This window comes from Pseudopipra pipra, chromosome 1 (assembly GCF_036250125.1).
Source record: "Pseudopipra pipra isolate bDixPip1 chromosome 1, bDixPip1.hap1, whole genome shotgun sequence".
Classification (NCBI taxonomy): Eukaryota; Metazoa; Chordata; class Aves; order Passeriformes; family Pipridae; genus Pseudopipra; species Pseudopipra pipra.
This window is the reverse complement of record NC_087549.1, coordinates 1,154,667-1,182,153: the sequence shown is the minus strand read 5'-3', so window position 1 is coordinate 1,182,153 and position 27,487 is coordinate 1,154,667. Positions and strand designations below refer to the sequence as shown.

The 27,487-nt window shown below is 54.7% G+C and overlaps 2 protein-coding genes across 4 annotated transcripts in view; one reads left to right on the top strand and one right to left on the bottom strand.

Annotated features, from left to right (window-relative positions):
* Positions 1-7,994: 7,994 nt before the first annotated feature.
* On the bottom strand, positions 7,995-11,450 carry CATSPER1 (cation channel sperm associated 1). The gene has a single exon (XM_064639848.1). The coding sequence runs from the start codon at positions 11,150-11,152 to the stop codon at positions 10,106-10,108; it is 1,047 nt and encodes a 348-aa protein (XP_064495918.1). The 5' UTR covers positions 11,153-11,450; the 3' UTR covers positions 7,995-10,105.
* Positions 8,516-27,487, top strand: part of LOC135404572 (1-phosphatidylinositol 4,5-bisphosphate phosphodiesterase gamma-1-like) — a 34,779-nt gene continuing 15,807 nt past the window's right edge. The window contains exons 1-12 of one of the 3 annotated variants that reach the window (XM_064639340.1): positions 8,516-8,531; positions 8,956-9,458; positions 22,159-22,308; positions 22,406-22,499; positions 22,612-22,659; positions 23,465-23,549; positions 23,683-23,763; positions 23,858-23,892; positions 25,485-25,557; positions 25,643-25,744; positions 25,836-25,954; positions 26,749-26,834. In XM_064639340.1, the coding sequence (XP_064495410.1) occupies positions 9,239-9,458; positions 22,159-22,308; positions 22,406-22,499; positions 22,612-22,659; positions 23,465-23,549; positions 23,683-23,763; positions 23,858-23,892; positions 25,485-25,557; positions 25,643-25,744; positions 25,836-25,954; positions 26,749-26,834 (1,093 nt within the window). In that variant the 5' untranslated portion in view covers positions 8,516-8,531; positions 8,956-9,238. Of the gene's footprint in view, positions 8,532-8,844; positions 9,459-22,158; positions 22,309-22,405; positions 22,500-22,611; positions 22,660-23,464; positions 23,550-23,682; positions 23,764-23,857; positions 23,893-25,484; positions 25,558-25,642; positions 25,745-25,835; positions 25,955-26,748; positions 26,835-27,487 lie in introns of those variants that run through there. The other 2 variants (XM_064639408.1, XM_064639475.1) reach the window with 2 other exon arrangements.

Below are 27,487 nucleotides of genomic sequence, written 5' to 3'. Positions count from 1 at the left end.
CCTGGGAAAGTGGGAGGTTGGAATTCCATGGAATTCCATGAGTTTTAAGCTCCCTTCCCACCCAAAGCATCCCATGATTCTCCGAATGACCCCGTCAGCTCCTGGAAATGGGAATGTGCCTTTATTTCCTGGATTTTTTTTTTAAATTGAATTAAAATTCCGAAGTGTCGGCGCGGTGAACGAAGAATTCCCGCTGGACCAGGACTGGAGGAAAAGGGGCTGGAAAGCCAAAACTAAGGATTATTTTAACCTTGTGGCAACCTGGGCTCTCCTTTTCCTTCTCCACAGATCCCAGGGGAGAAATCTGGGAATCTCTGCCCTGAGCCAGGAGGCTCCTCTCCAACCCCGGAGAAGATCCAGCTTTTCCTCCTCTGGATCCCCCCATCCCAAAGCTCTCCTGAGGGGATGAATGTTCCAGGATGATCCCAAGGGCTCCAAGACCCTCCAGTGCTGCTTTATCCCAAAGTTTGCTTTTCCTGCTTCCAGATTTTGGAGAAAATTGGGAAAAACTGTTTTTCCTTGTTCCATATTTTGGGATAAATTGGGAAAACTGTTTTTCCTGCTTCCATATTTGGGTATAAATTGGGAAAAACAGCTTTTCCTGCTTCCATATTTTGGAGAAAATTGGGAAAGGAGCTTTTCCTGCTTCCATATTTCTGTGTAAATGGGGAAAACAGTTTTTCCTGCTTCCATATTTGGGTGAAAATTGGGAAAACACTTTTTCCTTGTTCCATATTTGGGTGAAAATTGGGAAAGCACTTTTTCCTTGTTCCATATTTTGTTGTAAATCGGGAAAGCAGCTTTTCCTGCTTCCATATTTTGGAGAAAATTGGGAAAAACAGCTTTTCCTGGTTCCATATTTCTGTGTAAATGGGGAAAACAGTTTTTCCTGCTTCCATATTTGGGTGAAAATTGGGAAAACACTTTTTCCTTGTTCCATATTTTGTTGTAAATCGGGAAAGCAGCTTTTCCTGCTTCCATATTTTGGAGAAAATTGGGGAAAGCAGCTTTTCCTGGTTCCATATTTCTGTGTAAATTAAGAGAATAGTTTTTCCTGGTTCCATATTTGGGTGAAAATTGGGAAAGCAGCTTTTCCTGCTTCCATATTTTGGAGAAAATTGGGGAAAGCAGCTTTTCCTGGTTCCATATTTCTGTGTAAATTAAGAGAACAGTTTTTTCTGGTTCCATATTTGGGTGTAAATTGGGAAAAGAGCTTTTCCTGCTTCCATATTTGGGTGTAAATTGGGAAAACAGCTTTTCCCAAGGTTGGATTTTGTGGGAGTGGTGGATCCAAGGCTTCCCTGGCTTCAAACTGAGCTTTTCCTCGGGCTGTGCTGAATTAATTGGAATTCCAGTCTCGGAGCTCCAAAGTCACGGTGGGGAAAAAAAAAAAAAAAGAAGTAAAAAAATCCTTCAGGAATTTCTTTTCCAAGTCCTTTCCTCCTTCCCTGAGGGAATAAAGCCCAGAAACCAAGAGCAGCAGAACCTCAAGTCCGCAAAGGAGATCAAAATCCAGCCCAAAAGTATTTTGGAAACGATTTGGGGAAGGAAAAAACCCGATCCAAGGAGCTGGAGCAGCACGACAACATTTCCTTGGAACGCTCCCGGCGCGGAAACTCGGGAAAAGCAGCTGATATCCACCTGCAATCCTTTAAAACTGCAGCTTTCCCTCGGGATATTTGCGCTTCCCGGAGAAGTTGGGGAGCTCTGCCTGTCCCAGCTCCACTCAAATCCCATCCCTGGGACAAAAATCCGGGATTTCCCTGCTGGGAAAGGGAGATTTAGGGAATTATTTCTGGTGTTTCGTGGCATTTTCCAGTGGAATATGGGAAGGAGCAGCTTGTGGGATCAAACCCCTTTGGGAGGATGGTGGAAAAGGCTGGAAAAACAGGAGGAATTTTGGAAGTTTTGGTCTTATTATCCTCCCCTGATGCCCTAAAACTGCCAAAAAAACCCCCAAATCCTCTATTTTCCCAAGTTCTGGATGTGTGGGAACAGGCTGGGAATGAGGAGGGCGGAGATGACAGATCTCCTCCCTTTGGGATCAGCTCCAACTGATCCCAAATCCCACCCAGAGTTTCACAACGGCATTAAATTCCCGGGAATTGCCAATTCCAGCTGCTCCTTCCCTCCTTTTTCCTGGCACAAGGAATCTGGTGCTTGGCAGGAATGAGCTGCTCTGAATTCCAACTAATTCAGCACAGCCCGAGGAAAAGCTCAGTTTGAAGCCAGGGAAGCCTTGGATCCACCATTCCCACAAAATCCAACCTTGGGAAAAGCTGCTTTCCCAATTTACACCCAAATATGGAAAAAGGAAAAGCTGTTTTCCCAATTTACATGAAATATGGAAGCAGGAAAAGCTGTTTTTCCCAATTTATACCAAAATATGGAACAAAGAAAAAGTGTTTTCCCAATTTTTTCCAAAATATGGAACCAGGAAAAGCTCCTTTCCCAATTTGCATGAAACGTGGAACCAGGAAAAGCTGTTTTCCCAATTTACTCAGAAATATGGGACCAGCAAAAGCTGTTTTCCCAATTTCCACAGAAATATGGAAGAAGGAAAAGCTGTTTTTCTCAATTTACCACAAAATATGGAACAAGGAAAAACTGTTTTCCCAATTTATACCAAAATATGGAACAAGGAAAAGTTTTTTTCCCAATTTACACCTAAATATGGAACCAGGAAAAGCTGCTTTCCCAATTTACACAGAAATATGGAACAAGGAAAAGCTGTTTTCCCAATTTATACCAAAATATGGAACCAGGAAAAACTGTTTTCCCAATTTATCCCAAAATATGGAACCAGCAAAAGCTGTTTTCCCAATTTCCACAGAAATATGGAAGCAGGAAAAAGTGTTTTTCCAATTTTTTACAAAAGATGGAAGCAGGAAAAGCTGTTTTCCCAATTTACAACAAAATATGGAACAAGGAAAAGCTCCTTTCCATATTTACAATTAATATGGAACCAGGAAAAGCTCCTTTCCCAATTTACACAGAAATATGGAATCAGGAAACGTTTTTTTCCCAATTTACACCTAAATACGGAACCACCAAGAGCTGTTTTTCCAATTTCCACAGAAATATGGAAGCAGGAAAAGCTGTTTTCCCAATTTTTTACAAAACATGGAAGCAGGAAAAGCTGCTTTCCCCATTTACACAGAAATATGGAAGCAGGAAAAGCTGTTTTCCCAATTTTCTCCAAAATACGGAATAAGGAAAAGCTGCTTTCCCAATTTACCACAAAATATGGAACAAGGAAAAAGTGTTTTCCCAATTTTTTCCAAAATATGGAACCAGGAAAAGTTTTTTTTTCCCAATTTTCTCCAAAATATGGAAGCAGGAAAAGCTCCTTTCCCCATTTACACAGAAATATGGGACCAGGAAAAGCTGTTCTCCCAATTTTCTCCAAAATATGGAAGCAGGAAAAACTGTTTTCCCAATTTATACCCAAATATGGAACAAGGAAAAACAGTTTTCCCAATTTTCTCCAAAACATGGAAGCAGGAAAAGCTGCTTTCCCCATTTACACAGAAATATGGAACAAGGAAAAGCTGTTTTCCCAATTTATACCAAAATATGGAACCAGGAAAAACTGTTTTCCCAATTTATCCCAAAATATGGAACCAGCAAAAGCTGTTTTCCCAATTTCCACAGAAATATGGAAGCAGGAAAAAGTGTTTTTCCAATTTTTTACAAAAGATGGAACAAGGAAAAGCTGTTTTCCCAATTTACAACAAAATATGGAACAAGGAAAAACAGTTTTCCCAATTTTCTCCAAAATATGGAAGCAGGAAAAGCTGCTTTCCCAATTTACAACAAAATATGGAACAAGGAAAAAGTGTTTTCCCAATTTTCACCCAAATATGGAACCAGGAAAAACTGTTTTCCCAATTTTCTCCAAAATATGGAAGCAGAAAAAGCTGTTTTCCCAATTTATACCAAAATATGGAATTAGGAAAAGTTTTTTTCCCAATTTACACCTAAATATGGAAGCAGGAAAAACAGTTTTCCCAATTTATACCCAAATATGGAACCAGGAAAAGCTGTTTTCTCAAATTTATACCAAAATATGGAACAAGGAAAATGTGTTTTCCCATTTTTTTCCAAAATACAGAACGAGGAAAAGCTCTTTTCTCAGTTTACACCAAAATATGGAAGCAGGAAAAGTTTTTTTCCCAATTTACCACAAAATATGGAACAAAGAAAAAGTGTTTTCCCAATTTTTTCCAAAATATGGAACCAGGAAAAGTTTTTTTCCCAATTTTCTCCAAAATATGGAAGCAGGAAAAGCTCCTTTCCCCATTTACACAGAAATATGGAACCAGGAAAAGCTGTTTTCCCAATTTACACAGAAATATGGAACAAGGAAAAAGTGTTTTCCCAATTTATACCAAAATATGGAACCAGGAAAAGCTGTTTTCCCAATTTACACAGAAATATGGAACAAGGAAAAAGTGTTTTCCCAATTTTCACCCAAATATGGAAGCAGGAAAAATTGTTTTCCCCATTTACACAGAAATATGGAACCAGGAAAAGCTCCTTTCCCAATTTTCTCCAAAATATGGAACCAGGAAAAGCTGTTTTCCCAATTTACAACAAAATATGGAACAAGGAAAAGCTCCTTTCCATATTTACAATTAATATGGAACCAGGAAAAGCTCCTTTCCCAATTTACACAGAAATATGGAATCAGGAAACGTTTTTTTCCCAATTTACACCTAAATACGGAACCACCAAGAGCTGTTTTCCCAATTTCCACAGAAATATGGAAGCAGGAAAAGCTGTTTTCCCAATTTTTTACAAAACATGGAAGCAGGAAAAGCTGCTTTCCCCATTTACACAGAAATATGGAAGCAGGAAAAGTTGTTTTCCCAATTTTCTCCAAAATATGGAAGCAGGAAAAGCTGCTTTCCCAATTTACAACAAAATATGGAACAAGGAAAAAGTGTTTTCCCAATTTTCACCCAAATATGGAACCAGGAAAAACTGTTTTCCCCATTTACAGCAAAATATGGAAGCAGGAAAAGCTGTTTTCCCAATTTACACCCAAATATGGAAGCAGGAAAAGTGGTTTTTCCCAATTTATACCAAAATATGGAACCAGCAAAAGCTGTTTTCCCAATTTCCACAGAAATATGGAAGCAGGAAAAAGTGTTTTTCCAATTTTTTACAAAATATGGAACAAGGAAAAGCTGTTTTCCCAATTTACAACAAAATATGGAACAAGGAAAAGCTCCTTTCCATATTTCCAATTAATATGGAACCAGGAAAAGCTGTTTTTCCCAATTTACACAGAAATATGGAAGCAGGAAAAGCTGTTTTCCCAATTTTTTACAAAATATGGAACAAGGAAAAAGCTCCTTTCCCCATTTGCACAGAAATCTGCTGCAGGATCCTAAAGGAAAAGCTGCTCCCATTTCTCGCCTGGGAATTGGTTGGGAACCTCTTTTGTCTCCTCTGTGTCCAAACCCGTTGGAGTTGGGATGGTTTGAGTTTCCAGGGAAGCAGGAAGGACCAACCACGGAATATAAATTTTTTCTCGGCGGGAAAAGCAGCTCCACAGGGATTAATCCCAGGATATTGGGATAGGAGCTTCAGCTGGAAAAATTGATCCCAGGAGGAATTAAGGAAGTTTAATTTCCTCTGTGACCTCTGATAACCCAAAGGACAAAATCCTGCGGATCCCTCGAAGGGGCAGAGGAACCGGAGACTCCCTGGGGCCTCCAGGAGTACCGGTGTCCCAAAATTCATGGTTCTTCTGGAAAACTTTGGGATGACTCTTCCATGGAGGTCAGAGGAGACGTTGGGACATCGTGGAGCTGCTCTGTGGGAAGAGGATCCTGAGGGTTAATGACCCCCCCCAGCAAAATGGGAGCGAGGAGGTGTCAGAGACCACTGGGAATCGCAGGATCCAGCTCCGGAATTCCCAACATTCCTGAAGGATGTGGAGCTGCTGGAGCGAGTCCAGAGGAGGCCACGGAGATGCTCCAAGGGCTGGAGGCCCTCTGCTCTGGAGCCAGGCTGGGAATGCTGGGAATGTCCAGCCTGGAGAAGGGAAGGATTCAGGGAAACCTTGGAGCCCCTTCCAGGGCCTAAAGGGGCTCCAGGAGAGCTGGAGAGGGACTGGGGACAAGAGATGGAGGGACAGGACACAGGGAATGGCTTCCCAGGGTTAGATGGGATATTGGGAAGGAATTCTTGGCTGGGAGGGTGGGGAGGGGCTGGGATGGAATTCCCAGAGAAGCTGTGGCTGCCCCATCCCTGGAAGTGTCCAAAGCCAGGTTGGAGCAACCTGGGATAGTGGAAGGTGTCCCTTCCATGGAATTCCATGATCTTTCCTCTCCCTTCCAACCCAAACCATTCCATGATTCTACGAACGACCCCATCAGCTCCTGGAAATGGGAACGTGGCTTTTCCTTTCCCGTTTCCAAGGGATCCAACCAACCCCCCACGAGACCACAAATATTTCCCCACGTGAAAACATTCCCATGGATCCAGCTGCAGTTGGGAAGGAGGGAGGAACTTTGCTCCCCGACCACTTTGGACTTTTCCCTGCTTGGAAAGGTCGAGAAACAAATCCCTGCCCTGACAGCGGTAAATATTTGGATTAGGAATGTGGTTTGGATGTTCAGCCAGACCGGCCCCGCTCGGCAGAGCTTTTCCTGGATTCTGCGTTGATCCAGGGATCTGGATCTGTCCCAGTTTAGTGCAGTTACAGCCCCAACATTCCCACCTTGCAGGACCTGGTGAATCCATGGGAGTCTCCAGTTCCTCTGCCCCTTCCAGGAATCCATAGGATTTTGTCCTTTGGGTTATCAGAGGTCACAGAGGAAATTAAACTTCCTTAATTCCTCCTGGGATCAATTTTTCCAGCTGCAACTCCTCCCTGTTTATTGGCACCTCCCAATGGATCCTGGTGAATCCATGACTCTTCCTTCCCGGCAGCTCCACGATGTCCCAACGTCTCCTCTGACCTCCATGGAAGAGTCATCCCAAAGTTTTCCAGAAGAACCATGAATTTTGGGACACCGGTATTCCTGGAGGCCCCAGGGCGTCTCCAGTTCCTCCCCCCCTTCCAGGGATCCATAGGATTTTGTCCTTTGGGTTATCAGAGGTCACAGAGGAAATTAAACTTCTTTAATTCCTTCCAGAATCAATTTTTCCAGCTGAAGCTCCTCCCTGTTTATTGGCATCTCCTGATGAATCCATGACTCTTCCTTCCCGGCAGCTCCACGATGTCCCAACACCTCCTCTGACCTCCATGGAAGAGTCATCCCAAAGTTTTCCAGAAGAATTTGGGGACACCAGTATTCCTGGAGGCCCCAGGGAGTCTCCAGTTCCTCTGCCCCTTCCAGGGATCCACAGGATTTTGTCCTTTGGGTAATCAGAGGTCACAGAGGAAATTAAACTTCCTTAATTCCTCCTGGGATCAATTTTTCCAGCTGCACCTCCCGATGGATCCTGGTGAGTCCACGGTTCTTCCTTCTTGGCAGCTCCACGATGTCCCAACACCTCCTCTGACCTCCACAGAAGAGTCATCCCAAAGTTTTCCAGAAGAATTTTGGGACACTGGTATTCCTGGAGGCCCCAGGGAGTCTCCAGTTCCTCCACCCCTTCCAGGGATCCGTAGGGTGCTTTACTTTGGGAATTCCTTCCTTACGGCTTCGCTCCGGAGACGCTCAGATTAAATTGGTGACACTGAAAACAGAACATTCCTTCTCCTCCCACAGGTTTTGGATGGACATCAGGAGCCAAACCCCAGTTCCCAGTTCCAGAGGAGTGGGAAACCAGAAAGGAATTCATGGATAAAGCAAGGAAAACAAAACCCCCTTCCCGAGCTCGTTTTCACCCCGTGTGTCCCAGATTCTTTGGGAAAGGGGAGGTTTGCAGGCAGGCAGTGGAAAGGTGGGATCTCTCCCTGCTTCCCAGCCAGCCCAGCCCCTCAGGAGGGTAAAAGCTGTGACGCCGATCCCTGTTCCCTTTTTTTTTCCCCCTCTCTCTCTCTCCAAGTGTTTTTTTCTCCCCACGGCGCTTCCCAACCCTTTTCTCCCCCTACCCCGCCCCAGCTGAGGCGGGACAAACTCATGACAGCGGTGACTCCGCTCCGGCTTCTTCCCGGCGCTTCATTCCCAGACCGGCGGCACAGCGAGGACAACCAGGAGTTATCCCGCTTTCCAGCCGCTTTCCTTTAACCCTTTAATCCCCCAAAAAAACCCCAAACCCAACCGCTTTTCCACGCAGGCAGCCCCATCCCGGGGGTTGGATGGGGGTGTTGGATCCCCCCCAAATCCTGTTCCCACGCGGAATTCCTCTAGATGTCACCCTCGGCCGCCTTTTTTTCCCTCTCCTCTCTCGCTCGGGGTTTGCCTTTCTCCAAGATCCTGCTTTTTTTTTTTTTTTTTTTTTTTCGAAATTCCTTTCTGAGCTCTTTCCGGCCATGTGTGATTGCCGTTTCCTCCGGGCCTCCATTTCATCCGCCCGAAATTAGGGAGCCGCCAGGGAAAAAGGGGGGCGGCGGCGGCGGGAGGACGGTGGGACAACCCCCCCCCCCCCCCAACCACCACCACCCCCGGCACCTCCTTCCCAACCCCGCATCCCAAGCGCCCATCCCGCTGCTCCCAAAGCCGCCCCACCTCCCCTCGACAACCCCTTTCCCACCCCCTTTTCCCGGCCCCGCACTTTTTGGGGTGATTCGGCTTTTTTTTTTGGGGGGGGGCGATTTGTCTTTTTTTTGGGGGGGTGATTTGGCTTTTTTGGGGGGGATGGGGGTTTTTTAGGGATCGGGGTTTTTTGGAGGTGGGAGTTTTTTTTTTTTTAAGGGTTGAGGGGTTTATTTTTGGGGAGGGGGAGGGTTGGGTTTTTTTGGGGGGGCTGGGTTTTCCCACGGAGGTTCTCCCACCGCCACCACCATCCAGCGGATGCTTTTCCGCCCTCCCGACGCTCCCGACGTTCCAGCGCGAGGCCATCCCGGCGCTGCCCATCTCTTCCCACCGCCGCCACCGCTGGATGCCAACACCGGATCCAGAGCCAGCCTTGGCGAGAAGGTCACGGTGCCTCCAGCCCAGCCTTTTCCTCCTCCTCCTCCTCCTCCTCCTCCTGGCCATCTCCAATCCCGGCCGCCGTCCTTAGAGGAAAAACCCAGGGCAAATCCCAAAATCCCCGGGGAGGTCTCGGCCCTTCGGATCCGTCCCCTCCTGCATGAGCCACCCGCGTTCCCGGCGATGGCCCAGCGCTGAAGATGTCCATGGCCAGGCTCGGCAGCGTCAATGGATTCCTGGAGGACGGCAGGATGGAGGCGGGAGACATGGGCAGGATCCTGCGCTGCCTGGAGATGGGCACCGTCCTCACCTTGTTCTACCAGAAGAAGTCCCAGAGGCCGGAGAGAAGGACCTTCCAGGTGAAGCTGGAGACGCGGCAGATCATCTGGAGCCGCACGCCCGAGAAGGTGGAGGGGGACAGTGAGTATCGGCTCGGGGGGGGACCGGGGGGGTGAGAAACTGGGGTGGGGCAACTGGTTGTGGGGTGCCTGGATGTCTTGGGGTGTCCTACAATGGTGGGGTGCCCAGTTGTGGGGTGTCTGGTCATGGTGGGATGTCCTACTGTGGTGGGGTGACTGGCTGTGGGGTACCTGGATGTGTTGGGGTGTCCTACCACGGTGGAGTGACTGCCTCTGGGGTGCCTGGCCATGGTGGGGTGTCCTGTCCTGGTGGGGTGACTGGCTGTGGGGTGCCTGGATGTGTTGGGGTGTCCTACAATGGTGGGGTGCCCAGTTGTGGGGTGTCTGGTCATGGTGGGATGTCCTGCTGTGGTGGGGAAACTGGTTGTGGGGTGCCTGAGCATGGTGGGATGTCCTACTGTGGTGGGGTGCCCAGTTGTAGGGTGCCTGGATGTGTTGGGGTGCCCTACCCTGGTGGGGTGACTGGCTGTGTGGTGCCTGGCCATGATGGGATGTCCTATGCTGAAGGGGAAACTGGTTGTGGGGTGCCTGGATGTTGTGGGGTGTCCTACCGTGGTGGGGTGCCCAGTTGTGGGGTGTCTGGTCATGGTGGGATGTCCTGCTGTGGTGGGGAACTGGTTGTGGGGTGCCTGAGCATGGTGGGATGTCCTACTGTGGTGGGGAACTGGTTGTGGGGTACTTGGGCTTGGGGGGATGTCCTACTGTGGTGGGGAACTGGTTATGGGGTGCCTGGCTGTGGTGGGATGTCCTACTGTGGTGGGGTGACCGACTGTGTGGCTGTGGTGGGATGTCCTCCTGTGGTGGGGTTGCCCAGTTGTGGGGTGCCTGGACGTGGTGGGATGTCCTGCTGTGGTAGGGTGCCCAGTTGTGGGGTGCCTGAATGTATTGGGGTGTCTTACCATGGTGGGGCGACTGCTTGTGGGGTGCCTGGATGTATTGGGGTGTCCTACCATGGTGGGGTGACTGGCTGGGGAGTTTTTGGGGCACAGTGGGATGTCCTGCTGTGACGGGGTGAGCGGCTGTGTGGCTGTGGTGGGATGTCCTGCCACGGTGGGGTTGGGGGGTGCCCGGCCATGGTGGGATGTCCTGCTGTGGTTGGGGTGCCCAGTTGTGGGGTGCCTGGACGTGTTGGGGTGCCCTACTCTGGTGAGGTGACTGTCTGTGGGGTGCCTGGCCATGGTGGGATGTCCTACTCTGGTGGGGAAACTGGTCGTGGGGTGCCTGAGCATAGTGGGATGTCCTCCTGTGGTAGGGTGCCCAGTTGTGGGGTGCCTGAATGTATTGGGTTGTCTTACTATGGGGGGGTGACTGTTTGTGGGGTGCCTGGACATGGTGGGATGTCCTGCCATGGTGGGGTGACTGGCTGGGGAGTTTTTGGGGCGTGATGGGATGTCCTACTGTGGTGGGGTGAGCGGCTGTGTGGCTGTGGTGGGATGTCCTGCTGTGGTGGGGTGACTGGCTATGGGGTGCCTGGATATGTTGGGGTGTCCTGCCACGGTGACACGACTGGCTGGAGAGATTCTGGGGCACGGTAGGATGTCCTGGTGTGGTGGGGTGCCCAGTTGTGGGGTGTCTGGCCATGGTGGGGTGTCTTGGCATGGTGGGGTGACTGGCTGGGGAGTTTTTGGGGCACGGTGGGATGTCCTGCTGTGATGGGGTGAGCAGCTGTGTGGCTGTGGTGGGATGTCCTGCCATGGTGGGGTTGGGGGGTGCCCGGCCATGGTGGGATGTCCTGCTGTGGTGGGGTGCCCAGTTGTGGGGTGTCTGGTCATGGTGGGATGTCCCACTGTGGTGGGGAACTGGTTGTGGGGTGCCTGAGCATGGTGGGATGTCCTACTGTGGTAGGGAAACTGGTTGTGGGGTGCTTGGGCTTGGGGGGATGTCCTACTGTGGTGGGGAAACTGATTTTGGGGTGCTCGGCCATAGTGGGATGTCCTACTATGGTGGGGTGACCGGCTGTGGGGTGCCTGGATGTGTTGGGGTGTCCTACCATGGGGGGATGTCCTGACATGGTGGGGTGACTGGCTGTGGGGTGCCTGTCCTGGTGGGGTGACTGGTTCTGGGGTGCCTGAATGTGTTGGGGTGTCATACCATGGTGGGGTACCTGGTCATGGGGTGTCTGGTCATGGTGGGATGTCCTGCTGTGGTGGGGAACTGGTTGTGGGGTGCCTGGCTGTGGTGGGATGTCCTACTGTGGTGGGGAAACTGGTTGTGGGGTGACTGACCGTGTTGGGATGTCCTATTGTAGTGGGGAAACTGGTTGTGGGGTGCCTGAGCATGGTGGGATGTCCTCCTGTGGTAGGGTGCCCAGTTGTGGGGTGCCTGAATGTATTGGGGTGTCTTACCATAGTGGGGTGACTGTTTGTGGGGTGCCTGGATATGGTGGGATGTCCTACCCTGGTTGTGGGGTGCCTGGCCATGGTGGGGGGGTCTTGGCATGGTGGGGTGACTGGCTGGGGAGTTTTTGGGGCACGGTGGGATGTCCTACTGTGATGGGGTGAGCGGCTGTGTGGCTGTGGTGGGGTGACTGGTTGTGGGGTGTCTGGCCATGGTGGGTTGTCCTACCCTGGTGGGGTGACTGGTTGGGGAGTTTTTGGGGCATGGTGGGATGTCCTGGTGTGGTGGGGTGACTGGTTGGGGGGTGCTTGGATGTGGTGGGGTGTCCTGCTGTGGTGGGGAAAGTGGCTGTGTGGCTGTGGTGGGATGTCCCGCCATGGTGGGGGGACCAGTTGTGGGGTGCCTGGATGTGGTGGTGTATCCTACCCTGCTGGGGTGACTGGTTGTGAGGTGCCTGGATGTATTGGGGTGTCCTGCCATGGTGTCATGACTGGCTGGGGAGTTTTTGGGGCACGGTGGGATGTCCTACTGTGGTGGGGAAACTGGTTGTGGGGTGACTGGCCATGTTGGGATGTCCTATTGTGGTGGGGAAACTGGTTGTGGGGTGCCTGAACATGGTGGGATGTCCTCCTGTGGTAGGGTGCCCAGTTGTGGGGTGCCTGGACATGGTGGGATGTCCTACCCTGGTTGTGGGGTGCCTGGACCTGGTGGGATGTCCTCCTGTGGTAGGGTGCCCAGTTGTGGGGTGCCTGGACATGGTGGGATGTCCTACCCTGGTTGTGGGGTGCCTGGACCTGGTGGGGTGTCCTGGCATGGTGGGGTGACTGTTTGTGGGGTTCCTGGTCATGGTGGGATGTCCTGCCATGGTGGGGTGACTGGTTGAAGACTTTTTGGGATGTGGTGGGATGTCCTACTATGGTGGGGTGTCCTGGTGTGGTGGGGTTGCCCAGTTGTGGGGTGCCTGGATGTATTGGGGTGTCCTGCCATGGGGGGATGTCCTGACATGGTGGGGTGACTGGCTGGGGGGGTTTTGGGGTGTAGTGGGATGTCCTACTGTGGTGGGGTGCCCAGCTGTGGTGTGCCTGGACGTGTTGGGGTGTCCTACCATGGGTGGGGTACCTTGTCGTGGTGTGCCTGGTCATGGTGGGATGTCCTGCTGTGGTGGGGAAACTGGTTGTGGGGTGCCTGGCTGTGGTGGGATGTTCTTCCATGGTGGGGTGACAGGCTGTGGGACCGTGGTGAGATGTCCTACTCTGGTGGGGTGACCGGCTCTGGGGTGCCTGGCCATGGTGGGGCGTCCTGGTGTGGTGGCGTGACTGGGTGAGGAGTTTTTGGGGTGTGGTGGGGTGTCCTGATGTGGTGGGGTGACTGTGGGGTGCCTGGCCGTGATGGGGTGTCCTATTGTGATGGGGAAACTGGTTGTGGGGTGCCTGGCCGTGGTGGGACGTCCTACTGTGGTGGGGTGACCGGCTGTGTGACTGTGGTGGGGTGACTATTTGTGGGGTGCCTGGCCATGGTGGGGTATCCTGGTGTGGTGGGGTGACTGGTTGTGGGGTGCTTGGATGTGGTGGGGTGTCCTGCCATGGTGGGGTGACTGGTTGTGGGGTGCCTGGCCATGGTGGGGTGTCCTGCCATGGTGGGGTGACTGGCTGGGGAGTTTTTGGGGCATGGTGGGATGTCCTGGCACAATGGGGGGTTCTCGGGCCTGGTGGGATGTCCTGCCACGGTGGGGTGCCCGGCTGAGGGATGATTGGCTGTGGGGTCACTGGCTGGGGGGTGCTTGGATGTGGTGGGATGTTCTTCTGTGGTGTGGATGTGGCTGTGGTGGGATGTCCTGCTGTGCTGGAGTGACTGGTGCCCGGGTGCCTGGATGTGCTGGGGGGTCCTGCTGTGGTGGGGTAACTGGTTGTGAGGTGCCTGTCCATGGTGGGATGTCCTGCTGTGGTGGGGTGACTGGTTGTGGGGTGCTTGGAGGTAGTGGGGTGTCCTGCTGTGGTGGGGTGACTGGTTGTGGGGTGCTTGGAGGTAGTGGGGTGTCCTGCTGTGGTGGGGTGACTGGCTGGGGAGTTTTTGGGCACAGTAACCGGCTCTGGGCTACTTGGACATGTTGGAAGGTCCTACCGTGGTGGGGTGACTGGTTGTGGGGTGCCTGGGGTGTCCTGGCATGGTGGGGTGACTGGTTTTGAGATTCCTGTTCATGGTGGGATGTCCTGGCATGGTGGGGTGACTGGTTGTGGGGTTCCTGGACCTGCTGGAGTGCCCTACCACGGTGGGGTGATGGACTGTGCCAGTGTTGACCGTAGTGGGATGTCCTACTGTAGTGGGGTGTCCAGTTGGGGGATGTCTGGACATGTTGGGACGTCCTACTGTGGTGTGGTGACTGGTTTGGGGTTTCCTGGACCTGTTGGGATGTCCTGCCTTAGTGGGGTGACTGTTTTTGGGGTGCCTGGACCTGTTGGAACATCCTGCCGTGGTGGAGTGACTGGTTGTGGGGTTCCTGTTCATGGTGGGATGTCCTGCCATGGTGGGGTGACGGGTTTTGGGGTTCCTGTTCATGGTGGGATGTCCTACCTTGATGGGGTGACTGGTTTGGGGGTTCCTGGACCTCTTGGGATGCCCTGCCATGGGGGGATCTCCATCCCCTATGGAATGTCCTACCATGGGGTGATTCCCATAAAAGCAGGAGCTGCTGGGCTGGGCAACCCTCACCTCCTCCTTCCCACCTTGTCCTGGGGGTGAAGCCGCTTCCGTGTGATCCCGAGGGATTTATATCCTCCCTGGCAAGGAGGTAAAGGAGTGGCCGCCGCTGTTCCTGCTCACGGTGCTTTTAACCCCAAAACTGGGCTGCTCCCACTGGAACATCCCTAAAAACTGTCCATACTGGTGGATTCACTGGACTCTTGGGACGTTCTCCCACCACTGGGAATTGGTGGAATTCCATGTCTTGGTGCTCGTTACCTCCAGGCTTCAAATGGAGCTTAAAAGAGCCATGGGATGAAAACCTGGGATTGGGGTGACCTGGAGCTCCGCCCTCACCTCATCCCACATCCCACGCAGGGAAGGAACTCGGGTTTGGGATATCACCTCCCCTGGATGACAGCAAAGCCCACCCTGGAGGTCTGGGAGGTGCCTTTTCCCTGGAGGGGCTCAGAGGGGCTGATCCCAAGCTGGATTCCGGCCGTGGAAAGGCTTTGAGCTGGGAAGGAGGGTGGCAGCCGGAGGAGTGGGATGAGTGATGGGAGGAAGGACCCCCATTCTTGGAGAAGTGGTTTAGATCCTCATGGAGAAGAGCTCGTTATCCAGTCGTGGAAATACGGCATTCCCAGCTCCTTGGTTTTTCTGGAAGTGCCACACGCTGCCGGGTTGGGATGTTGGGTCGCTCATGATTCCGTGCCTCAGTTTCCCCACTGGTGCCTTGGGGTCTGGCTTTTCCCATGGGAATGAAGAGACACCCCCTAAGGTCATCCAGAAAGAGGAAAACAAAAGGAAAATCCCACTGGGAATGGTGCAGTCCTTCCATCCAACCCCACCACTCGCTTGGAGTGGGAGCAATCCCTGTCTCAGTGCCAGGCTGGAACATCTTCACCCCCTGATCCAGCTCCTGGTGCTCCCACATCCTCCCGTTCTCCGGGATGTTATGGAAGTGCTGGGATCTCCCGGACCTCACGCCTGCCAGGGCCATTTCAAATCCCCCCTTCCGGCCGACATCCCACTGGGAGGGGGATTAGTGGGAAGGGCTGATGTCTCTGTTAGGAATTGTCAGGGCCAGGACATGGATCCAGGCTCTCCCCTGGACTCCCAGGATAATTACACGCTTCGTTAAGTGGCTGATGGACATGTGTCCGGGCCCAGGATCCATGGCCAGGCCTGGGATCTGTGTCTGGACCTGGAATCTGAGTCCAGGCCTGGGATTCGTGTCCAGGCCTGGAATCTGTGTCCCGGCCTGGGATGCATATCCAGGCCTGGGATCTGTGTCCGGATCCAGAATCTGTGTCCAGGCCTGGGATTCATCTGTGTCACAGGACTGTGACCCGTGTCTGGGCCTGGGATTTGTGTCCAGGCCTGGGATCCATGTCCATGCCTTTGATCCGTGTTCATTCCTTTGATCTGTGTCCATGGCTGGGATTCATGGCCAGGCCTGGGATCTGTGTCCGGACTCGGAATCTGTTTCCAGATCTGGGATCCGTGTCCAGGCCCGGGATCTGTATTCGGGCCCAGGATCCGTGTCAAGGACTGGAATCCATGTCCAGGCCTGGAATCTATGTCCAGGCCTGGGATTCATGTCCAGGCCCGGGATCCGTGTCCAGGCCTGGAATCCATGTCCAGGCCTGTCCAGGCCTGGGATTCATGTCCAGGCCTGGAATCTGTGTCCAGGCCTGGGATTCATGTCCAGGCCTGGAATCTGTGTCCAGGCCTGGGCTACATGTTGAGGCCTGGGATCTATGTCTGGACCTGGAATCTGTGTCCAGGCCTGGGATACTTGTCCAGGCCCGGGATCCATGTCCAGACCCAGAATCTGTGTCCAGGCCCGGGATCCATGTCCAGGCCCGGGATCCGTGTCCAGACCCAGAATCTGTGTCCAGGCCCGGGATCCATGTCTAGGCCTTGGATCCATGTCCAGGCCTGGGATCCGTGTCCAGGCCCGGGATCCGTGTCCAGGCCCAGGATCCGTGTCCAGGCCTGGGATCCGTGTCCAGGCCTGGGATCTGTGTCCAGGCCCGGGATCCGTGTCCAGGCCCAGGATCCATGTCCAGGCCTGGGATCTGTGTCCAGGCCTGGGATCTGTGTCCAGGCCTGGGATCTGTGTCCAGGCCCCCGTGTCCATGGCTGGGATTCCTCTCCATGCCTGGGATCTGTGTCCGGACCCGAAATCTGTGTCTAGGCCTGGGATCTGTGTCCGGGCCTGGGATCTGTGTCCAGGCCTGGGATCTGTGTCCAGGCCTTTGATCCGTGTCCATTCCTTTATTCCATGTCCAGGCCCAGGATCCGTGTCCAGGCCCGAGATCCATGTCCAGGCCCAAGATCCATGTCCAGGCCTGAGATCACCTGGGACATCACCTCCAAAATTAACCTCATCCTGGAGGTCTCCCAGCTCCTCACCCTCAGCAAATCCCAATTCCCAGCACAGGGAATCTGGCAGAAAACAACCCAAAAAGGATCTTTATAAGAAATTAAAAACAACAGGGGTGAAGGCAGCATGGAAAATCCAAGAGGATTTTGGAGAGACGACACTTCCAGCCTCGTTAATGCCAAAGAATTAGAAATGGGATTTTTTGGGGGAGGAGAAAATCCAGGTGGGATTTATCACTGCTGGAGCAGGAGGGATATTTTCTTTCAGGTTTTAAATCCCACCACGGGAATTCCCAGGGGGACACTGTCTCCCAAATTCCCCCCTGGAGGGAATTCTGAGCTTCCAGGTGTCCTGGAAGAATGGATGACTCAGGTGGACGTGGCTTGTGCCACCAGAGCTGGGATTTCCCAGCACAACGTTCCCTCCATCCCCTTTTTCCTCCTAAGGCCTGAAAAAAATTCCCAGGCCTTCCCTCAGCATCCCTAAAACCCGCTGGGCAGGACCTGCTCTTCCCACCATTCCAAATCCTCTTTGCCCCGGGAGCTGCTCGCTTTGCATTAGAAAAGAAAAAAAGGGATTTTCGCAGCTGGAAGCGACTTCCAGGGTGTTTTAATCCTTCCAGAGTGTTTTAATCGCCCTGGGATCCCGGGAGACAATGCTGGGAGGAGTTTGGAGACATAATTCCGACGTGATCCCTGCAAATCCGCCGCAGATGTGGTTTCCAGGAAGCTCCCGGCTCCGGCTCCCTTGTTTTGTGCAGCCGCTCCCTCTTCCCCTGGTTCTGTGTGGGAATGGGCTCTTTGCCACGGGGAGGGGGATTTGGGGGTGTTGGTGGGTGGAAAAGCAGGAATTCCCTGTGTTCTGGGCTCGTCCCTGCCGGAGCGAGTCCAGAGGAGGCCACGGAGATGCTCCAAGGGCTGGAACTCCTCTGCTCTGGAGCCAGGCTGGGAGAGCTGGGAATGTCCAACCTGGAGAAGGAAAACTCCAGGGAGACCTTGAAGCCCCTTGCAGGGCCTAAAGGGGTTCCAGGAGAGCAGGAGAGGGACTGGGGACAAGGGATGGAGGGACAGGACACAGGGAAGGGCTTCCCACTGCCAGAGAGTTAGATGGGATATTGGGAAGGAATTCTTGGCTGTGAGAGTGGTGAGGGGCTGGGCTGGAATTCCCAGAGAATATGTGGCTGCCCCATCCCTGGAAGTGTTCCAGGCCAGGCTGGAGCAATGTGGGATAGCGGGAGATGTCCCTGCCCATGGCAGGGGGTTGGAACTGGATGATCTTTCCACTCCCTTCCAACCCAAACCATCCTGGGATTATTGGCAGCACCCAGAGGTCTGGTCCAAGACTGGATCTTAGAGGTGTGGAATCCAAGGAATACACCTTTGTGGCCTGTTGGTATCCTCTGACTTCTCCCCTCTCCCTGGGGATGGGCAGGTTTGGGGTTGAGCAGCCGTTTTTTAACCCATAAACCCGTTTTTCCCCCCCCAAAAATCTGCCTGTTTGTCCCAAGGAGAGTTTTCTCCGAGCCCCAGGAGCCCCACGGAGACAACGGGATTTGATTTCTCGGGATCTTTTCCCAGAACAAAGCCCGTGCCGGGCTGCAGAGCCCCCGTGTGCCACTTGTGCTAAAATCCCACCCTGATCCATGAAATTTGGCTTGCGGTCATCCAGCAAAAAAAAAACAAAACAACCTGGATAAAGCCTCCAGTGTTTTCTGGAGCTTTTCCGCCAAGAAAAACTCCCCGACCCCTCTTTTCTTGCTTAATCAGCCCCCATTCCTCCCCCATCCCTTTTCCCTCCCTGCCTTCAGCCTTTGCTTTTCCCACTGTGGATCAGGCTCCGTGGGCTCTTCCCCACCACCACCTCCCACATCGGAAGCGGGGCCAGGGCTGGAAATTCTCCGGGAAATGACCCATTTCCTCGGCAGGACAATGCCCAGGCTCGGGGTCCGGCCGCTCTCTCGGTCACACAAAGCCCTTTCCGGTGTCCCTGGCTCATTCCCAGAGTCCAAACCTTTCCCGGGGGAGGGGTGATGGTTGTGGGATGGGGAACAACTTTGGGTGTTATTCCTAATAACGTGTTATTATTCTGCTCCCGGTGGGACAAATCCACTGGGAAAACTGGAAGTCTCCCGTGGTGGAGGAAGAGCAGGCTCCGGAAACCCGACCCTTCCAACGCCGCCGGAGCTTTATTTAGCGGGATAATGAGGGAGCAGAGCAGCAGGAAAGCAACGCCCTGCGGTCCAAGCTCAAATTGCCACTTTTGGGAAGAGGCTCCAATTAAAAGCTGAGCTCAGCCCATGCCAGGGTCTGCCCTGGGCCGGTTGGGATGGGGCAGGATGGGCCCGGAGGACGCGTGGCAGCCACAGAGCTGGGAAAAGTGTGGGAAGCGCTGGTGGGAGCCACATCCTGGGGATGGGAATCCATGGAGGACACAGGGAGTGGGGGGTCATCAGGCACGTGGAGCTGGTACTGCAGGGACATCCAGTCCTGGGATACAAATCCATGGAGGACACACAGCCATGGCACCCGTGGTGCTGTCACACAGGCAGGGACACCCCATCCCAGGATATCCTGGGATACAAATCCCTGGAGGACACACGACCATGGCACCCAAGGAGGGACACCCCATCCCAGGACATTCTGGGATAAAAATCCATGGAGGACACACGGCCATGGCACCCGTGGTGCTGTCACACAAGCAGGGACATCCCATCCTGGGGATATCCTGGGATACAAATCCATGGAGGACACACGGCCATGGCACCCGTGGTGCTGTCACACAGGCAGGGACATCCCATCCTGGGGATATCCTGGGATACAGATCCCTGGAGGACACACGGCCATGGCACCCGTGGTGCTGTCACACAGGCAGGGACACCCCATCCTGGGGATATCCTGGGATGCAAATCCATGGAGGACACACAGCCATGGCACCCAAGCAGGGACACCCCATCCCAGGACATCCTGGGATACAAATCCATGGAGGACACACGGCCATGGCACCTGTGATGCTGTCACACAGGCAGGGACATCCCATCCTGGGGATATCCTGGGGTACAGATCCCTGGAGGACACACAGCCATGGCACCCGTGGTGCTGTCACACAGGCAGGGACACCCCATCCCAGGACATTCTGGGATACAGATCCCTGGAGGACACACATCCATGGCACTCGTGGTGCTGTCACACAAGCGGGGACATTCCATCCTGGGGATATCCTGGGATACAAATCCATGGAGGACACACAGCCATGGCACCCAAGGAGGGACACCCCATCCCAGGACATTCTGGGATAAAAATCCATGGAGGACACACAGCCATGGCACCCATGGTGCTGTCACACAGGCAGGGACACCCCATCCTGGGGATATCCTGGGATACAAATCCATGGAGAACACACGGCCATGGCACCCGTGGTGCTGTCACCAAGCAGGAATATCCCATCCTGGGGATATCCTGGGATACAAATCCATGGAGGACACACGGCCATGGCACCTGTGGTGCTGTCACACAGGCAGGGACATCCCATCCTGGGGATATCCTGGGATACAGATCCCTGGAGGACACACGGCCATGGCACCCGTGGTGCTGTCACACAGGCAGGGACACCCCATCCTGGGGATATCCTGGGATGCAAATCCATGGAGGACACACAGCCATGGCACCCAAGGAGGGACACCCCATCCCAGGACATTCTGGGATAAAAATCCATGGAGGACACACAGCCATGGCACCCATGGTGCTGTCACACAGGCAGGGACACCCCATCCTGGGGATATCCTGGGATACAAATCCATGGAGAACACACGGCCATGGCACCCGTGGTGCTGTCACCAAGCAGGAATATCCCATCCTGGGGATATCCTGGGATACAAATCCATGGAGGACACACGGCCATGGCACCTGTGGTGCTGTCACACAGGCAGGGACATCCCATCCTGGGGATATCCTGGGATACAGATCCCTGGAGGACACACGGCCATGGCACCCGTGGTGCTGTCACACAGGCAGGGACATCCCATCCTGGGGATATCCTGGGATACAAATCCATGGAGAACACACGGCCATGGCACCCGTGGTGCTGTCACACAGGCAGGGACATCCCATCCTGGGGATATCCTGGGATACAAATCCATGGAGGACACACGGCCATGGCACCTGTGGTGCTGTCACACAGGCAGGGACATCCCATCCTGGGGATATCCTGGGATACAGATCCCTGGAGGACACACGGCCATGGCACCCGTGGTGCTGTCACACAGGCAGGGACACCCCATCCTGGGGATATCCTGGGATGCAAATCCATGGAGGACACACAGCCATGGCACCCAAGCAGGGACACCCCATCCCAGGACATCCTGGGATACAAATCCATGGAGGACACACGGCCATGGCACCTGTGATGCTGTCACACAGGCAGGGACATCCCATCCTGGGGATATCCTGGGGTACAGATCCCTGGAGGACACACAGCCATGGCACCCGTGGTGCTGTCACACAGGCAGGGACACCCCATCCCAGGACATTCTGGGATACAGATCCCTGGAGGACACACATCCATGGCACTCGTGGTGCTGTCACACAAGCGGGGACATTCCATCCTGGGGATATCCTGGGATACAAATCCATGGAGGACACACAGCCATGGCACCCAAGGAGGGACACCCCATCCCAGGACATTCTGGGATAAAAATCCATGGAGGACACACAGCCATGGCACCCATGGTGCTGTCACACAGGCAGGGACACCCCATCCTGGGGATATCCTGGGATACAAATCCATGGAGAACACACGGCCATGGCACCCGTGGTGCTGTCACCAAGCAGGAATATCCCATCCTGGGGATATCCTGGGATACAAATCCATGGAGGACACACGGCCATGGCACCTGTGATGCTGTCACACAGGAAGGGACATCCCATCCTGGGGATATCCTGGGATACAGATCCCTGGAGGACACACAGCCATGGCACCCGTGGTGCTGTCACGCAGGCAGGGACACCCCATCCTGGGATACAAATCCATGGAGGACACACATCCATGGAACCCATGATGCCATCCCACCCCAACGGAGACCCCCCCATTCCCTGAAGGACACTCCATGCCCATGGCACCATCACACATCCCTGGAGGGCGCCGGGGACGTGTCTCCACGTGGCCACAGCACCCGCAATTCCATCCCACATTCCTGGGAATGTCCCATCCCGGCAGTCCCACCTCCTGCAGCCTCCGCGAGTCCCTCACACGAATCCACGGCGTCAGGGGCCGCTTCCATGTTCCTCTCTCCCCGCAGTCGACATCCGGGAGATCAAGGAGATCCGCCTGGGCAAGAATTCCCGCGATTTCGAGCGCTACCCCGAGGACGCTCGGAAGTTGGACTTCACCATGTGCTTCATCATCCTCTACGGGATGGACTTCCGGCTGCGGACGCTCAGCGTGGCCGGTGCGTTGGGCTCCCTCCCTGCTCCCACATCCCTCCCCCTGGATCCCACCCCTTTCCCGGCATCCCACAGCACCCATCCCTCCTTCTCCTTTTCCAGCTTTCTGCGAGGAGGACATCAACCTCTGGATAACGGGGCTCAACTGGCTGGTGGCTGATACCCAGAGGGCCCAGACCCCGCTGCAGATCGAGAGGTGGGCAAGCGCCGGCAGATCCCAATTCCCTGTCGGAGGGACAAAAACCCCCCCTGGATTTGCTCCTCCGTGGCGCTGAGCGCTGTGTGTCCGTCCCTTCCTTCCTTCCCAGGTGGCTCCGGAAGCAGTTTGACGGGATGGACCGGGCGCGGGAAGGCAGGTGAGCGCCGGCACGGCCCCGAGTTGGGAAGTGAGCGGTGGGTTTGGCGGGACAGGACCAGATTCCCCCGGTTGCATCCCAAATCTGGTGGCTTCGTGGGACGAGGGAGCAAGCACCGGGTTTTTTGGGATGCTTGGAGACACGGAAAATCAGAGATTTGGGTGTGAGGGCCACGGGGATCCCGATTTCCGTTGCTTTTCCACCAGTGGCAGGAGGGGCTGGACTGTTAATGCAGCCCAGAAACAACTTCCAAAGGCAGGGAAAACCCCAAATCAAGGGAATTTGCACTTAAATTATGATGGAGATGGGAATGGGCATCATCTCCAGCTGGGATGATGGCCTAGAGAGCCCAGTTGGTTTTTGGGATGTGCTTCCTCTCCTTGGCCCTCTGCTCACACTCGTGCCAAACACCACGTGGGACAAGGGAGCACCAGGTTTTTTGGGATGCTTGGAGACACGGAAAATCAGAGATTTGGGTGTGAGGGCCACAGGGATCCCGATTTCCATTGCTTTTCCACCAGTGGTCATGGAGTCATGGAATGGTTTGGGTGGGAAGAGACCTAAAGGTCATGGAATTCCACTAGACCAGGTTGCTCCAAGCCCTGTCCATCCTGGCCTTCAGCACTTCCCGGGATGGGACATCCACAATTTCTCCGGGTCCTGTGCCTGGAGGGATCCACAGGCCAGGAGGAGGGGGGGATCCCCATGCCAGGCACCAGGATTTGGGGTGGGAACCTCGAGGCTGGGAGCCGAGACCCATCCAGGGGTTGGTTCTCCATCCCGACTCCGTCTCCCGCTCCGGCAGCATCACCGTGAAGGACCTGAAGGCGATGCTGCCCCAGGTGAACTACCGCGTTCCCAACATGAGATTCCTGCGGGATAAACTCGTGGTAAGGATCCCCTTGAACACCCCACCTGGGAGGAAGATGGTTTTCCAGCTTTTCCAGGAGGGCTGGAGCCTCCCCGGTGTCCCTGTGTCCGGTGGGGTGGCCCCGCTCTCACCTCCGTCCCCGTCTCCCCCAGGAAGTGGAAGCCAGGAATGAAATGACCTTCTCCCACTTCATCCAGTTCTACAAAAACCTGATGTTTGACGCCCAGAAGTCGGTAAGATCCAGGGATTTGCTTCCCAAGTGTCCCCCAAACCCGTGTGATGTGTCCCCTCCCGGCTAAGCCTCGTCCCCTCCTCCCCTCCTTGCAGGTCATCGAGCAGCTGGAGCTCTCCTTCCCTCTGAGGTGAGTTCCTGGGAATGCCGTGGCTCCCATCCGGCCAAGATTCCAAGGGTGGGATCCACAGAGTGGGAAATGCAGGGATTGGGCAGAGCAGGGGGTGGGAGAGAGGATGGGAGAGGGAAAGGGAGACGGAAAGGGAGCAGGGATGGAAGCAGGATGGGAAGAGGGATAGGACCAGGGAGAAGCAGGGATGGGAGAGGGAAAGGGAGCAGGGATGGGAGCTGGGATGGGAGTGAGGATGGGAACAGGGATAGAGCAGATGAGCAGGAATGGGAATGGGGATGGGAGAGGGAATGAGAGCAGGGATGGGAGCAGGGATGAGAAGAGATGGGAGTGGAGTTGGAGTGGGAAAGGGAGCAGGGATGGGAGCTGGGATGGGAGTGAGAATGGGAACAGGGATAGAGCAGATGAGCGGGAATGGGGATGGGAGTGGGAATGAGAGCAGGGATGGGAGTGGGAATGAGAGCAGGGATGGGAGTGGGAATGAGAGCGGGGATGGGAGTGGGAATGAGAGCGGGGATGGGAGTGGGAACAAGAGCAGGGATGGGAGCAGGGATGAGAAGAGATGGGAGTGGAGTTGGAGTGGGAAAGGGAGCAGGGATGGGAGCTGGGATGGGAGTGAGGATGGGAGCTGGGATAGGAGTGAGAATGGGAACAGGGATAGAGCAGATGAGCGGGAATGGGGATGGGAGTGGGAATGAGAGCGGGGATGGGAGTGGGAATGAGAGCGGGGATGGGAGTGGGAATGAGAGCGGGGATGGGAGTGGGAATGAGAGCGGGGATGGGAGTGGGAATGAGAGCGGGGATGGGAGTGGGAACAAGAGCAGGGATGGGAGCAGGGATGAGAAGAGATGGGAGTGGGGTTGGAGTGGCGATTGGAGTGGGAAAGGGAGCTGGGATGGGAGCTGGGATGGGAGAGGGAAAGGGAGCTGGGATGGGAGCTGGGATGGGAGTGAGGATGGGAGCAGGGATAGAGCAGATGAGCAGGAATGGGAATGAGGATGGGAGTGGGAATGGGAGCGGGGATGGGAGCAGGGATGAGAAGAGATGGGAGTGGAGTTGGAGTGGAGATTGGAGTGGGAATGGGAGGGGAGCGAGATCAGAGATAGGAGAGGGGTTGAGAGCAGGAATGGGAGTGAGGATCTGAGCAGGGATGGGAGAGGGGATGAGAGCGGGGATTGGAGAGGGGATGGGAGCAGGGATGGGAGAAGGGATGAGCAGAGGTGGAAGTGGAGATGGGAACAGGAATATGAGGGGTGTGGGAGCAGGGATGGAAGTGGGGCTGAGAGCAGGGATGAGAGGAGGGAAGAACGGACAGAGGAGTCGAGGTGGGAGTGGGAATGAGGGGAGTGAAGATGGGAGCAGGGATAGGAACAAGGATGGACAGCCATGGAGTGGATGAAGCTGCCAGGGATGTAGGGACATTCCGCCCTGCCCTCCCCATATCCTTGGGCAACGCTGCACACTCCTGGTGGGAATGGGGCAGGAATAGGGGAGCTGAGAGCTGCAGGTGGGCCCCGGCAGCCTTGCCTCTCCCATGGGATCTATCCCAACTCCTTCTCCCGCTCCTCACTGGTGGCTGATCCGTGTCCCAGGAACGTGGACCGCCCCGAGCTGTGCCAGGTCTCCCTCTACGACTTCCAGAAGTTCCTGCTGCACGACCAGAAGGTGGGATTTCTTCCAGACCCTCGTGGTTTTGGGGCCTCCCATGGGATGCTCCGGCCCCGTAACGACATCCACGTTTGTCTCCCAGGAATCCTGGGCCAGCGACGTGGGCATGGTGCGGGAATACATGTGCACCTACCTCCGGGAGAGCTCCAGCGAGGCGGCAGATCCCTCCTTCCAGCTGGATGAGGTGGGTACCCCCCACCCAGAACCCACCTGAGGGTGTCTCCGTGGCCCTGCCAGGCTCTGACCTCTCTGCTTTCCACCCCCTGCTTTCCCAGTTCCTCACGTACCTCTTCTCCAAGGAGAACATGGTGATGGACGCCAAGTACGAGCGCGTGGTGCCCGAGGAGATGAACCACCCCCTGTCCCAGTACTGGATCTCCTCCTCCCACAACACGTGAGGACGGGCTGGGATTTCCTCAGGGGACAGCCAGGCAGGAAGGGACCTGGGAGTTTGGATTGACAGGAAGCTGAACAGGAGCCAGAGTGTGCCCAGGTGGGCAAGAAGGCCGATGGATCCTGGCCTGGATCAGGAACAGTGTGGCAGCAGGAGCAGGGAAGGGATTCTGACCCTGTGAGGCCTCACCTGGAGTGCTGTGTCCAGCTCTGGGCCCTCAGTTCAGGAAGGACATGGAGGGGCTGGAACAGGTGCAGAGAAGAGCAACGAGGCTGGGGAAGGGTCTGGAGCACAATTCCCATGAGGAGAGGCTGAGGGAGCTGGAGGGGCTCAGCCTGGAGAGGAGGAGGCTCAGGGGAGACCTTCTCACTCTCTGCACTCCCTGACTCCTAAGCCGGGGGGGGGGTCGGGTTCTGCTCCCAGGAACCAGCAGTAGGACAAGAGGGCTTGGTCTTAAGCTGTGCCAGGGAAGGTTTAGGTTGGATATTAGGAAGAAATTCTTTCCAGAGAGGGTAATCAGCCATTGGAATGGGCTGCCCAGGGAGGGGGTGGATTCTCCGTCCCTGGAGGTGTTGAAGGTGAGACTGGATGTGGCATCAGTGCCATGGGCTGGGAACCACGGCAGGGTTGGGTCAAGGGTTGGACTTGACAATCTTGGAGGTGCTTTCCAAGCCGGCTGATTCTGTGATTCAAAGATTGATTCTGTGACATCCAGGAGTGTCCCACCCCCCATGATTTATTCTGTGACATCCAGGAGTGTCCCACCCCCCCAACCACTCCCTGTCTGTCCTCAGGTACCTGACAGGGGATCAGTTCTCCAGCGAGTCCTCCCTGGAAGCGTACGCGCGGTGCCTGCGGATGGGCTGCCGCTGCATCGAGTGTGAGTGTCCCCAGCACTTCCCAGGGAGGCTGGAATTCCACCCCAGTACTTCCCAGGGATGCTGGAACCTCCCCCAGCACCTCACAGGGATGCTGGAATTCCACCCCAGCACCTCACAGGGATGCTGGAATTCCACCCCAGCACCTCACAGGGATGTTGGAATTCCACCCCAGCACTTCCCAGGAATGCTGGAGCCCCCCCCAGCACCTCACAGGGACGCTGGAACCCCCCCAGCACCTCACAGGGATGCTGGAATTCCACTCCAACACCTCAGAGGGATGCTGGAATTCCACCCCAGCACTTCCCAGGGATGCTGGAACCCCCCCCAGCACCTCACAGGGATGCTGGAATTCCATTCCAGCACCTTACAGGGAGGCTGGAATTCCCCCCCCAACACTTCACAGGGATGCTGAAATTCCACCCCAGCACCTTCCAGGGATGCTGGAGCCTCCCCAGCACCTCACAGGAATGCTGGAATTCCACCCCAGCACTTCCCAGGAATGCTGGAGCCTCCCCAGCACCTCCTGCCACAGCCCTTGACCACTTCCTGCTCCCATCCCACGGCACTGGAACGGGGGGTCTTCCGTGTCCTTTGGGGGATCCCAGCCCTGCTCCCCAGTGCTGGGGTGTTAACCAGGGTGTCTTCCCACCCA

Coding starts and splice junctions, on each gene's coding strand:
- CATSPER1 (XM_064639848.1), bottom strand. CDS start 11,152: ATGGCAGGACATCCCACCACAGCCACACAGCTGCTCACCCCATCACAG.